We start from the raw sequence: 13,112 nt of genomic DNA on the forward strand, positions 1-13,112 counted from the left end.
ATATTCCAATTTTCATTTCTTTAAGGCTTTATAGATCAAGTATACTCTTTATAAGTTTCTGTAAATATTAATCAGCCTTTAATGTGGAATTATTGTTCTTTTCTGATTGAGAATTTAATTGTGTATTTTAATTAATTCCAGGTCACCACAATGTCAGCTTCATCTTAGATAGTGATTATGGAAGGTAGGCCATTTTGTAAATAATGATTTTCATAATGTATTCAAATGGATAAATAAAGTATATGTTTATTTTGTTCTATTAATGAGGAGATTAAAGGATTAATCATTTTTTCTCACCAAAATTAAATTCAAAGAGTCCATAACTCCTGTGAACCTATAACTTGTGCCTCACAAAAACAAACACACAAAATGAACAAGCGAGAAAAACCCTTTCTATATGGGAATTGAAATGAAATGATGAAAAGGACATTTTAGCTGTGATATGAAAGACCATTATTTTATGTCTCTTCTTATTATTTTATGTTCCTCTTTTGTTTTAATTGCAATTCTTTTGAGAAAAAAATGAAATGTGTTTTGAATTAATGTAAGGATAAATAAAACGGGCTGGAGAGATGGCTCAGTGGTTAAGAGTATCGACTGCTCTTCCAGAGGTCCCGAGTTCAAATCCCAGCCACCACGTGGTGGCTCACAACCATCTGTAATGAGATCTGATGCCCTCTTCTGGTATGTCTAAAGACAGCTACAGTGTAATTATATATAATAAATAAATATTAAAAAGATTTATAAAAAAGAATAAATAAAACCTCATGATTAATGTTACCTGATGCTTTCCTTTAATATATCCAGACTCAGGATAATGTAGTTTTCAAATCTGTATGTTAGTACTACTACTAATAACCTAGAGGAGTTATGTCCTTTAGTAAAAGCAGATTTTATTTCCAAATTTCCTAGACCTATATCTCAGTACAAAGACTTTCATACAAAAATAAGAATGTGCACATCTCATTGTGTTGCAAGCTTGTATAAAATATAACAGTAAAACGCCACTTTAACTATGTTATCTAGTTTCATCTTACAAAGAACTTATAAGGTAAGCTGTCATCCACCTTGTTTCACACTAGACAAATGAAATGAATATTAAATAGTTCATCAGAAATATCTCGTGAATAGAACCAGATAATGCATGCTGTTTAAATCTATGTCCTGGGCACATCATTCTTGTACTCTGCAATGACTGATGGAGGGTTCACTACCACATATTATCTAAAACTCTGACCTAAGGCTCTCACCAAGCAGGACTCCTGCACTCTGGAACAGTTGAAGATGTGTATCGTGGCAGCACTTCCTGACAGTCAGGAAAACCGTGTGTGCTAATGACTCTCGTGAGCAGGATCCTAGTGTAGTAAACATAAATGAATTGTTCTGCCCCAAATGCCAGAATGTATTTCAACAAGAAAATGAGCTAGTTGATGGATATTTAAATGAATAATATTATTTAGTATCTGATACTAATAAAGATGTAGTGAATCAATAATAGACAGGCCTATGGTTTCTTTTTGTGATTGAAGACTCAGCGACTGGCAATGTGAACTGAATGGCTGTAGTGCAATAAAAGTAGAGGGTGTCATTCCTGTCAGTGTCACAGGCTGAAGAAGGATTCAGATTTTTGTCCCTCCCTGCAGGGAACTGTAGTTAGGTCCAAAAACCCACTGTTTTTAGAGATTTCTACTTTTAAATATATAGAAGCAAAAATTTTATGAGAAAATGAAGGACAAGGTGGATATGTGGTCATACACCAAATATATTAGATCTATTATTATAGATCATGTGGTTAGAAGAGGAACATGAAAATTAGTATAATTCAAAACCAAATTAGGTAGAAGATATATAAATATGTTATAATACATCTTTGGAAATTATTCAAGGTGAATAACCTGAATTCACTGTGACTAAATAGCTATTTTGTGCAAAAACAGACATTTGTAGAAATAATTTGTAAACTAGGCAGTAGAATTTTACCAAAAGTTTATAAAATTTGTTAAAACCAACAGATACTGAATTTTAAATGATTTCTAGAACCATGTAGAGTTTTTTTAGGCTCTCAATCTCATTCTTTCTAAGGTGAAATAAAATTAATTCTTGCTTCTGCATCTCTATGAAAAGTATTAATTGCCAAATCCATCATAAATCTCTCAGAAAAGCAATTATCCTAAAGTAAATGGTTTGAGTGATCAAGGCTGAATTTGATTGTGCAATGTACATAAATCAATCTGCCACAATCACAGACTCAGACTCCATTTAAAAACCCAGCAAAGTCTGATCAGGAAAACTCATGCCTGCGATTTCAACACTCAAGAAGCTGAGACAGCAGGATTGCCACAAGTTTGAGACCCATTTGGGCTACATAATAAGACCTTGCTTCAAAATTATTTTTAAAGTTTTCAAACTTATATGATATTGACAGGAATACTCCATTAAACTATGAATTTTGTGGTCCTGATTAATAATGCCATTTTCATTCTTTTTAAAGTTAGGGACAAGCTGGTTATGGTACAAGGCTGGAATCTCAGGCCTTGAGAGGCTGAGACAAGAGATTTGCCATACATGCAAGGGACACTCTGAGCTACACAGTGAATACCAGGCAATCAGAGATATAAAACAAGACCCTGTCTCAAAATAACCGGAGAAAGAAAAAAAGCATGTGGCTGATTTCTCTGCCTTATAATTTTTAAAAAGTATGTTTCTATATAAAATAGTCTTAGGAGATTAAATTATTTAAATATGACATTAGCCACATAAACATTTTTTGGTTTAAAATCACATGACATTATTAAATCATGTTAAATCGTTTTATAAGTTATAAATTTCATGTTACAAGTTTCAGGAGCACCCCTGCATGTCAAATGAAACAATTGAAAAGCATGTCGGCACCATTATGTATCTCTTAGAATGCCCAACCTTTGAGGCTCTGTTTCCTCAAGTTCAAACAACAGCTGTTCCAAACTGATAAGGGTTAGATGAGGCTGTCTTAATTGAGAAATGCCTAGTCATTATCAATAAATTAGTAGAAATCATCTCAGTGTTATCCACAATAAATTACATTCAAATTTTATTTCAGGAGGCAATTTTCCTCCTCACTTCAGGAGTAGCATTAATTTTTGAAATGCAGTGGCTGGCCAGACACAGTGTTCTTGATGCTGGCATGGTTTCAGATCATAGGAATCAACTGGAAAGCTTATGACATCAAAATAGACAAATTAAGATGGTCTTCTTAAATAAGTAATTGAACATAAAGTATTTTCCTGGACACTTTGGTGTTGAAAGTGCACATTGTAAAGCCTGGATTAGATTTATAGCACAGTTCACTGTTGGCCTCAGCTACAGGACTGGTATTATACTAGAGACTATTTCAGCATATAGCAATTATGATCATTGTGTTGGACTCTTCAGTTATTATTCGAATTTCTTAATCATTTATGACCATGGCTTTGCTGAAATAATTATGACAGCAGTATTAGTTTTTCATAATTCTTTCCTTGCTTTTTTAATGTTCTAAGTTATGGAAATATAAATGGGTATGAAATATATAATGCGCATATCTTCATATATACATATATGTATCTAATTATATACATGCGCTGTGTTTGTGAAAGATGTTTTAAATATAGTGAATGAAACTTTGCTGTTTTGATCACACAATCTAGAAATACTGTATAGTCCCTAGTTGGGAGCTGGGCTCTGGATTCAAGTGGGCTGGGCTGTGGCTCTGATTCTGCCACTTAGTGGCTTGGTATCCTTAATTAAATTAATTCTTTGATCTTCATCCCCCTCACATAGCTAGCTTATTTGAAGATCAGATGACACAACATACTGAGCATGCTTAACTCAATGTTCATACATCCTGGGGGATGCTAGGCAAAGGGACAGTGTAGGGTGACTTGGAGAACAGCCCACCTATATACATCAAGTCTTCCTGCTGTGTTCAGCCTTCTTCATACTTTTGCAAAAAAAGAGAAAGGATTTCTAAAGCTGACTTTAGGAATAAAAGGTAGATATTTGGAGTATGCAGTTTATTAAGTTCTCAGAAACTCATATACATGTATAACACAAGAGCAAAAGAGGACACGGAACATTCATTCTATTGTCTTCCTCCAGTGGTTCTGCCCTGCTACCTTGCAGGCTGTGCCATAGTTTCTATCACTGTTGTAACCAAATTGAATAATAAAACCTTCAGTAAAGCTCATTTTTTTTTAAAACAAAGGACTTTTACCTTTTTTTGTTTCAACAGGAGTTTCCCAGAGAAAATGACATATTTTGTTTCATCTCTCAATAAAATTTCAATGTTTCAAACATATCCAGGTATGTGACATTTTCCTCATGTTTGAGTGAGAGAGATGTTGTATACTACATTTCACCCAACAAAATATAGTAATGACAGTAAGGTAAAGAATACATTTATGTACTTCTAGGAAATGAGCAAGACCCACAAGGAGAGCAGGCAATTGAAAGACTAACAAAGAGCTAGGAATTCTTAGTTTAAGGTTGAAACATAAACTTATCTCACTAACAGAGAGAGCACTGGAACACACTGGCCTCGACTTTAGTTGTTGGTTGAGGGTTGCAAATCTCTGAATTTCAACCACATGCCAATATCCAGAGGCTTGTGCTCTCAGTGTGGTCTTCAAAAATCCCTTAGCAAACTTTAATTTGATTTAATTAGTTTGAAGGAACCTCAGGTTAAACTACTCCCAAGAGAGTGTCAGAAGCAAATATCAAGTCTACCAGAAGGACTGCCCTTCTTCTGAGGTCAGGAGTAACAGGACAGGCTAAGATTTCAAGGACATTAAAAATATGAGGAAAGAGTGTGAGTGATCAAATCAATTGGCTGTGGAAGATCTTGACTTGTCTTTCAAACTTAGTTACTGCAAATTCACATGTAATGATAACGTATAGAATTGTGAAGAAATAATAATAAGTTATCCTGAGATTGAGTCAATTTTAGAAAATAATAAATCCAAAGATTTGATTGTGTTAAATATTATAGATTATATGTAAATACAAGAAGAAAAATACTTATGAAAGCAATTATTAATGAATTATCATATGTCTTGTACTAGGCAGTTTTAATAATATAGCTAAACATCTGTAATATGTACATGCATATGCATATACTATATATATATACACACACATATATACATATATATATATACATATATACATAGTTAAATGTATTTATCTTTTGAGAAAATATCAGAAGTTAGTCCAATGCCTAACATACCTCCTGCTTGTGATCCTGGAGCTCAGAATATGAGGCTGGAGCTTTGCAGTGATCTCAGGGTCAGCCATGGCTACATACTGAGTACCAGGCCCACCAGGGTTATATAATAACATCCCACCAAACCAACATGTTGTGCTCCAAATATGTGTGCTTCAAGATCCTGTGGGAAGAGAGGTTCCTTAACTTTAATTCTGTGTGCTTTGGGGGGTGGGAAGGCTGTTTGTGCCCAACCCGGGTTGTGTCTATTTTTTCTCAATCTTCAGAGTGCCAGTATCTCTTTAGTACCAGTCACTCTCCACCCCTGAGGATTCGGTCAGATCTGAGCTATCCGCCTCTTTGCTGGACCGCATCAGCGAAAGCTTGAATTAATTCATTTGCCATCATCCATTTGAGGCACTCTGAAGCTTTCTTGTGTTAGAAAATCTAGCTAGGATATATGGAAATCTTTGGAAAATGAAACGAGTTGGATTAATGTGTGATATTTACAACATTTTACAAAATGTGCTATTCTTCCTCAGAGGTCGTGATGGTCTCACCATCAAAAGGCAGCACTGAAGGTGGCACCCTATTGACAATACACGGGCACTTCTTCGATCAGACTGATCTCCCAGTGAGAGTGCTAGTTGGAGGTATTGTTTATATGTTTTATTGTACTACTTTTTTCGAACAACTCCTGACTGCTCTTTGGCAATTTGGGTGCAAAGTTGACTCTTCATCGTGGTTGCTGTATATTTAAAGCTATTTTCACTAATTATTTGGTTCTGGAGCATAATAGCCTTCTCGTTGTAACCTTGTTCAACTGGGATTTGAGCTCCAAGTGTGGGTGGCATCAGAGAGCGTCCTGGCTGCCATCCTCCAGTTCCTCACCACAGCTGAGGACACCCCTCCAGTACATTCTCTTAAGCATCTCTTCGGAGCTGCACTTTACCTTTCAATGACTTTGCTAGTGATGGGGAGATTTTAGTTGTCATTTGGAGACACTCTGACACGTTTTCTATACTCTTTAAGCATTAGCAGTAATTATTGGTGCTATTGGCCTTGGGAAGAACATCAATGTGCTACCCGTTTTTAAAGGCAAATGGGGCTTGATTCTCGGCTAACACATCACTGTCATTTGTCTAGATCTCTCCTGGGAAAAGGAACTGCACAGCTATTAAGGATCCTTAGATCAATGTAGCGGTGAGGCTCCTCCCACTGAGTTACAATGACATCACATTACTTGAGAGGCAGGGGACAGTTATTTGCCCATGCACAGGGCACATAATTCCATGCTCTAGCCCTATTTTTTAGCCATTTGTTGCCTTTTAAGGTTTTTATCTGTGACTCTGCCAAATTGATGTATCTGAAGTTTAAATATTCCAGGCCACCAAATGAAACTTTGGCAAAGATATACTTCTATTTCTATATTCTCCTTGTTCAAACTTTTGAAACTACTCAGCATGGTTTGGCCTTATGTGAGGCATATGTTGGAGTCTAAAATTTATGTTCTTCTACTAAGTGCAATGCAAGTGTATTTACATGGAAGTGCTAGTGTTCCTCCTGGACCCTTGTCTGTTTTGCCCTACGTCTACCTATTAAAATACCATTTATAAATTGCTGAAGAACTTGAATGAAGATACCAAGTTTCCACTTAGGAACACTGGGAATCCTCCACCTTCACACAGTCTGAAGCTCTTTCAGGGCTAATTCTCAGTAAAAAAGCAAAATTGAAGTCTTTCCTTTGGACTCAGAAATGACATGTTTGATACTTACATGTAGTTTTATCCTCCTTTTCCATATTTTCCTCAGAAATAATGAAATTTCTACGTTAGATTTGTGATTTCTTGCCAGGAAGTAATTTTCTTTTCTTTTCTTTTCTTTTCTTTTCTTTTCTTTTCTTTTCGTTTCGATTCGTTTCTTTCCTTTCCTTTCCTTTTCTTTTCTTTTCTTTTCTTTGTTTTTTTGTTTTGTTTTGTTTTTGTTTGTTTGTTTGTTTTGTTTTTTGTTTTTTTTTTTTTCGAGACAGAGTTTCTCTGTATAGCCCTGGCTGTCCTGGAACTCACTTTGTATACCAGGCTGTCCTCGAACTCAGAAATCCGTCTGCCTCCCAAGTGCTGGGATTAAAGGCGTGTGACACGCCCAGGAGGAAGTAATTTTCTTTTTGTGGAAGTGTAATTACAAGCCTGCTGGAGAGTGTATGAAGGACATAGAAGCCCTAGCTTTGCCATTTGATTGTAGATTTTTTTTTTCATTAAAAAAGCATTTCTAGGGCTAGAGAAATAGTTCAGGCATTAAGAATACTCGATGCTCTCGCAGCGGACCCAGATTCAATTTCCAATACCTAAATGATGGTTCACAGCTGTTCATAACTCCAGTTCCAGGGAATCTGGTGTCCTTTTCTGACCTTTCCAAACATCAAGCAAGCATGTGGTAGACTAACATACACTCAGGCAAAACAAACATAAATTAAAATTAATAAATCTAATAAATACTTTAAAAAGCGTTTTTAAGATAGGCTGGTGTGTTTTGCATTTGAAAGACTGTTTGTAAAAGTTCTATATTTTGCTTTTGTATAGGTCAAGCCTGTGCTATTTTGAATGTCACAGAAAATACTATATACTGCAAGACTCCTCCCAAACCACACATCCTCAAAGCTACATATCCAGGTAATTTGCAAAAAATGACAATGGCAGTTTCTGTATCTGCAGGAAAAAAATTATTACTGACACATATTCTTATTACTAACATATATTCTTAGTTTAAAAATATTAGCTGACGTGTCTCTAGCTGCATATGTATCAGAAGATGGCCTAGTCGGCTATCATTGAGAAGAGAGGTCCCTTGGTCTTGCAAACTTTATATGCCCCAGTACAGGGGAATGCCAGGGCCAAGAAGTGGGAGTGAGTGGGTAGGGGAAGCGGGGGGAGGGTATGGGGAACTTTTAGGATAGCATTTGAAATGTAAATGAAGAAAATACCTAATTAAAAAAATATATATCAGCTGAACTTTTAGGAATTTGAATAAATGTCCTCAAACCTTTCCAGCTTTTTTACGTTCATAGTTATTTTTATAGCAGGCACTTTACCAACTAGGCCATCTCTGTAGCCCCAAGAAGTGTGTGTATTAAAGTAGCTGCATCAAAGCTATGGCCGTGGAGGAAAACCAATCCCAGCTTCTAACATCTACATTTCTTTGTAAAACGGACTTTATTGAAAAAAATGAAATGGTACATTTCTTTAAATTCCACTGCGCTTAGTGAATATAGGCACAGCCATTGTGGAACTTTTAATAGCCCACAAGGCCTCAACAATGCACAAAAAGCTACAGGCAACTAAGGAATGCTAAGACTGGGAGAACTTTTCTTCACCAAGGAAGAGCACACCAAACAGTTACCCAATACCAAACAGTCATCCCGGAAAACATGTAAATAAGTAACTTTATGCATACCGTGGAGGTCATGTTTAGGAATATTCGTGTATATACATGCATGCAATATCAATTAATGAAAAGGAGGCATGATTTAGAGAAGAGTGGTAAGGGGTGTATAGAAGGATTTTGAGTAAGAAAAGGGGACAAATGCTCTAACTGAAGTATAATCTCAAAAATAAGAAATAATACTTTTTATAAAAAGATTAAAAATACTTTTTTGCATGCTTAAAACTATAAATGTGGGAGATTAAATCTTACTGGTTTAGAACAAGTTGGCATAAAACTAGAGGAAAGGAAAACAATTCACAGTTCTTTTCGATCTTTCTTGTTATATCTGTGTAAAATTTCCATGCATGGCCACACTGCGTTTTGCATCTTTAAATGGCTGACAGTACCAGCGGTCACAAATCTTTTGAACACAGGGAAATCTGTTCTTTATCATGTCGTTGGTGTTTGTAGTATAACACATTATTATTTGTAACCTCCTAGATTTCTCTGATTTGAATACTGGGTAGAAGTTCTTAATTTACAAAATAACTTTCTCGTCAGGGATGGATGACTCGGGGAAAGTTGTGTGTGTATCAGTGAACACTGACATGTAAATGGCTGACTTTCACTGGCTCAAGTTATTCTTTTCCCCAGCAAATTCAAATGAAGAGGATTAGCCACTATTTCCCAGATGCAAACTGAAGACTACTAAAGGAAGGCGTGTGCCTGGTGGTGTTACATTTTTTTTAGGAAAAATAGAAGAAAAAAGATTTTGACAATTCCTTTCTGATTGAAAAAAGATTAATTCAGAGTTTATCAAACACATGTAGTTACACTGAATCAGGAATATTCCCTCTTGAGCCTCTACAAGAAGCAGGTGACATGTAAATCTACAAGTTGTAGGTACACCTAATTGAGAATATTCCCTTTTTTATTCTATCTGATGAAAAATGCTATCTTGGCTTAGAATCGATGTTTTAAGAAGCAAGAACAAAGAAAACAAATTACTGAGAGAAATATTAAAACCTAATGTCAGTACTTTTACTACTGACTTTGCAAGTCAGTCATAGAATAACTTTCACTAGAGAAAATGATCAGGCCAAGTTTTTGTAACCAAATGGTTTCAGTTTTGGAGCTTCGGGTCTTTACTTCATGAAGCATAAGTCATACAGTTGAGCTGCATAGTACAACTACATGTTGTCATCTTACCTAAAGAAATTAGGTATGGAATATTTAAAATGTACAATGCATGGCATCCATACTGTCATTTCCATGTTTAATATGGGTGGATTGCCAACTCTGAAAAGTAATCAATAATAAAGAGTAGAATTCTCTAACAGCACACTGGCTCTAGGATCTGATGAATGTAGGGTCTGTGTAATTGTTTACATACCTGCTGTAAAAATGCAAATTGATACAGAATCTCAATAACTATCACCAAGTGGCCCATAGAGACATTGCATAATGATCGTGATGAATGATGGCATCTTTTGTATTATATTTAGGTGGAAGAGGCCTAAAGGTTGAGGTCTGGAATAATAGCCGGCCAGCACATCTTGAAGATATACTTGAATACAATGAGCATACCCCAGGGTACATGGGTGCCACTTGGACGGATTCTGCTTCCTATGTTTGGCCTATAGAACAAGACACATTTGTTGCACGCATCAGTGGATTTTTGGTGCCCCCAGATTCTGATGTTTACAGGTTTTATATCAGAGGTGATGACCGCTATGCTATTTATTTCAGCCAAACTGGGCGCACAGAAGACAAGGTAGGGAACATGCAAAATGCTATTGGCACATCTTGTAGGCAAGACACATTTTGAGTCGAAGGTTTTGTGGGTGGGTTGCTGTCCTTATATATTTACTGAGAGTCCTGCCTGGCTACAGGAGGTAGCCACTTTAGGCTCCATGTCCCCCACTCACTAGGTGTTACATTTAGAATCACCCCTATACTCTAGTGGGCCTCTCCAAGTCCCAGGTCTCCGGTGCCTCTTAGAGATGCCCCCTACCTGCCAGAGGCCAATTTCTGTTCTCCTTCATTACATCTGATCCTGCCACTCTCCTCCCCATATTTTTTTTTAAAGTTCATGTTGTTATGAGTAACAGATCTTAGAAGAAAAATTCAGATTTTCATGTTTTCCTACTGATAAAAATCTCTAAAATTGAAGTCATGATAAATGATAATTGTTGAAAAGTTTTAGTCTAAATTTTTCTTCTCTCTTTCTGGAATAAGGTGAGGATTGCGTATTACTCTGGAAATGCCAACACTTATTTTTCAAATTCAACACAAAGATCAGATGAGATTCATCTTCAGAAAGGAAAAGAGTAAGGGTGGTTTTTTTTCCTTGCATTTGTTACCGTGTGTCATTTACAATGCAATCTTATACTTTAAAGTATTTAATTTGCTTTTATTGGTATACACAATGGTCTATTGGCTTAGTTTACAGTTAATCATTCTCAAAAGCTGAGTGCATTGTTCACTGTAGCAAGTTTGCCAAGCATGCACCAATCTCTAGTTCCATACGCTGTGCTAGAAAGGCATTTATAATTGCTTATTTCCCATAGTTTTTGACACATTCAGTTCTATATTTTCAAAAATACTGACATTAAACAGAGGAGGTAGGTTTAAATTAGAAGAAAGATTATATTGTTTCACATGTTGGGTGCCAACTGTAGCAGCACCCAATTAAATGCTCAAATGGATCCCAGCTGTGGTGCATTTTTCCCTATGCACCCCAATGTTTTGAGTTCCTGAATAAAAGACACACACACACACACACACACACACACACACACACACACACACCCCGCTTTTATATTTTGATAAGTCTTAAACAGCTTAAGATCTGGGTGACTTCCTAACTTTCACAATGTTAATCTGCCTCCCTCTGATGTTTCCAAGTTATTATTTACTAAAATCTGTATTTCATCTTTGTTGTTCTGGACCCAGTCGGGCAGCCCTCTTGGGACCTCTATTCTCCAGCTTTTACATGGTGACTATGTTCCCTGTCCTGTACCTTCTCCGGCATGACATCTTTCCTCTCCTTCTACTGACATGGCAGATCTCTTTCTTCTTCCTTCCTCTTTGTCCCTAGCCTGGGAATCCTGAATGTCTCGCCTCTGCCCTTTGACATTACTTTATCAATTAGAACCAACTGGAAGCAGGGCTCCCCAGTATCCTATTTGTAGATGTACAGATTCTTGCACAGACATTTTTGGGAACCAAAATTAACATAATATAAACAACATTAGGCCAAAACCACTACAGTTTCAGATTTTTAAATTTTTTTGTTTTATTATTATTATTATTATTATTATTATTATTATTATTGTTTTTGTTGTTGTTGTTATTGTTTTTTTTTTGAGACAGGGTTTCTCTGTATAGCCCTGGATGTCCTGAAACTCACTTTGTAGATAATTCATGGTCCCTAGATCTTATTGCTGGCCCAGTATGCCATGGCAGAAAGTGTGTAATGAGTGGACAAAGTCTATTCACCTCACTGTACCCAGGAAGAAAAAGAAAAGATAGAGATGGGGATAGAAGAAGAAAGGCTCAGCATATCTTTCACTAGGATATGTCCTCAAAGACTTTCTTCTACATAGCTCCCCTTGCTAAAGGCTTCATAACCCTAATAGTGCCATAGGCTCTCCACCAGGTCTTTATCATTTGACCATTTGAAGAACATTTAAGATGTAAACCCTATTGAGAACTTTCTACCTCAGGCCATACATCCACTGATCCAGAGGTCATGAGATAAATGTAGCCCAGTTGCTGTTCTCTCTGCAGCTCTAAGCTTCTTCATTTAAACTATTCCTACCCTCAGTGTTGTGTTCCAGGGAGTTATTGTCACAGTCTGCCATTGTTTTTGCTTCAGCTTCTTAAGAATAGGGGCTAGTACTGTCTCTATTAATTTATAATTTAATAACTTTTATTTGAATTCTTGGCATTCAACTTTTTGGAAAAAAATATTTTATGACATGTTTTGAGGAAAATATTTATAGTCTTACTCTATTTCCTAGGTATTACATTGAAATCTTGCTGCAAGAGTATACATTAAGTGCTTTTGTTGATGTTGGACTGTACCAGTATAAAAATGTCTTTACTGAACAGCAGACAGGAGATGCACTAAATGAAGAACAAGTCATCAAATCTCAGTCAACAGTTGTCCCCGAAGTACAGGTTTGCTGTGATAATAGATTCACTTTACTGATAATCAGTGTCCAATACTCAGGATTGTCACTAGAATATTTGGCTAACATTTGTGAGGCTCCGGGTTCACTCCCTATCCTTTAAAGAAGTAAATGTATGAAGACAGGCTCCATTCACTTATTACATTACATGTGTTAAGAATGTAATTTTGTAGTAATTATGTTTCTTCTTGAAATATCTGTGTTAGAACTATAAGGCTTTTATTTTATAAGACTCATTTTAAAATGTTGTTAAATATCATTTACAGTCGAGTAGAGCA

The 13,112-nt window shown here is 36.2% G+C and overlaps 1 protein-coding gene across 8 annotated transcripts in view; it reads left to right on the forward strand.

The window, feature by feature from the left end:
- Positions 1–13,112, forward strand: part of Pkhd1l1 (polycystic kidney and hepatic disease 1-like 1) — a 143,981-nt gene that overhangs the window by 27,870 nt on the left and 102,999 nt on the right. For all 8 annotated transcript variants that reach the window (XR_383993.4, XR_875261.3, XR_875262.3 and 5 more), the window contains 7 exons: positions 142–184; positions 4,250–4,320; positions 5,761–5,871; positions 7,798–7,887; positions 10,144–10,412; positions 10,877–10,968; positions 12,664–12,823. Coding sequence is in view for 2 of the 8 variants with exons in the window: in XM_011245522.3 (XP_011243824.1) it covers positions 142–184; positions 4,250–4,320; positions 5,761–5,871; positions 7,798–7,887; positions 10,144–10,412; positions 10,877–10,968; positions 12,664–12,823 (836 nt within the window). In the remaining 6 variants the exon portion in view is untranslated. The remainder of the gene's footprint in view (positions 1–141; positions 185–4,249; positions 4,321–5,760; positions 5,872–7,797; positions 7,888–10,143; positions 10,413–10,876; positions 10,969–12,663; positions 12,824–13,112) is intronic.

Source organism: Mus musculus, chromosome 15, assembly GCF_000001635.26.
Source record: "Mus musculus strain C57BL/6J chromosome 15, GRCm38.p6 C57BL/6J".
Classification (NCBI taxonomy): domain Eukaryota; kingdom Metazoa; phylum Chordata; class Mammalia; order Rodentia; family Muridae; genus Mus; species Mus musculus.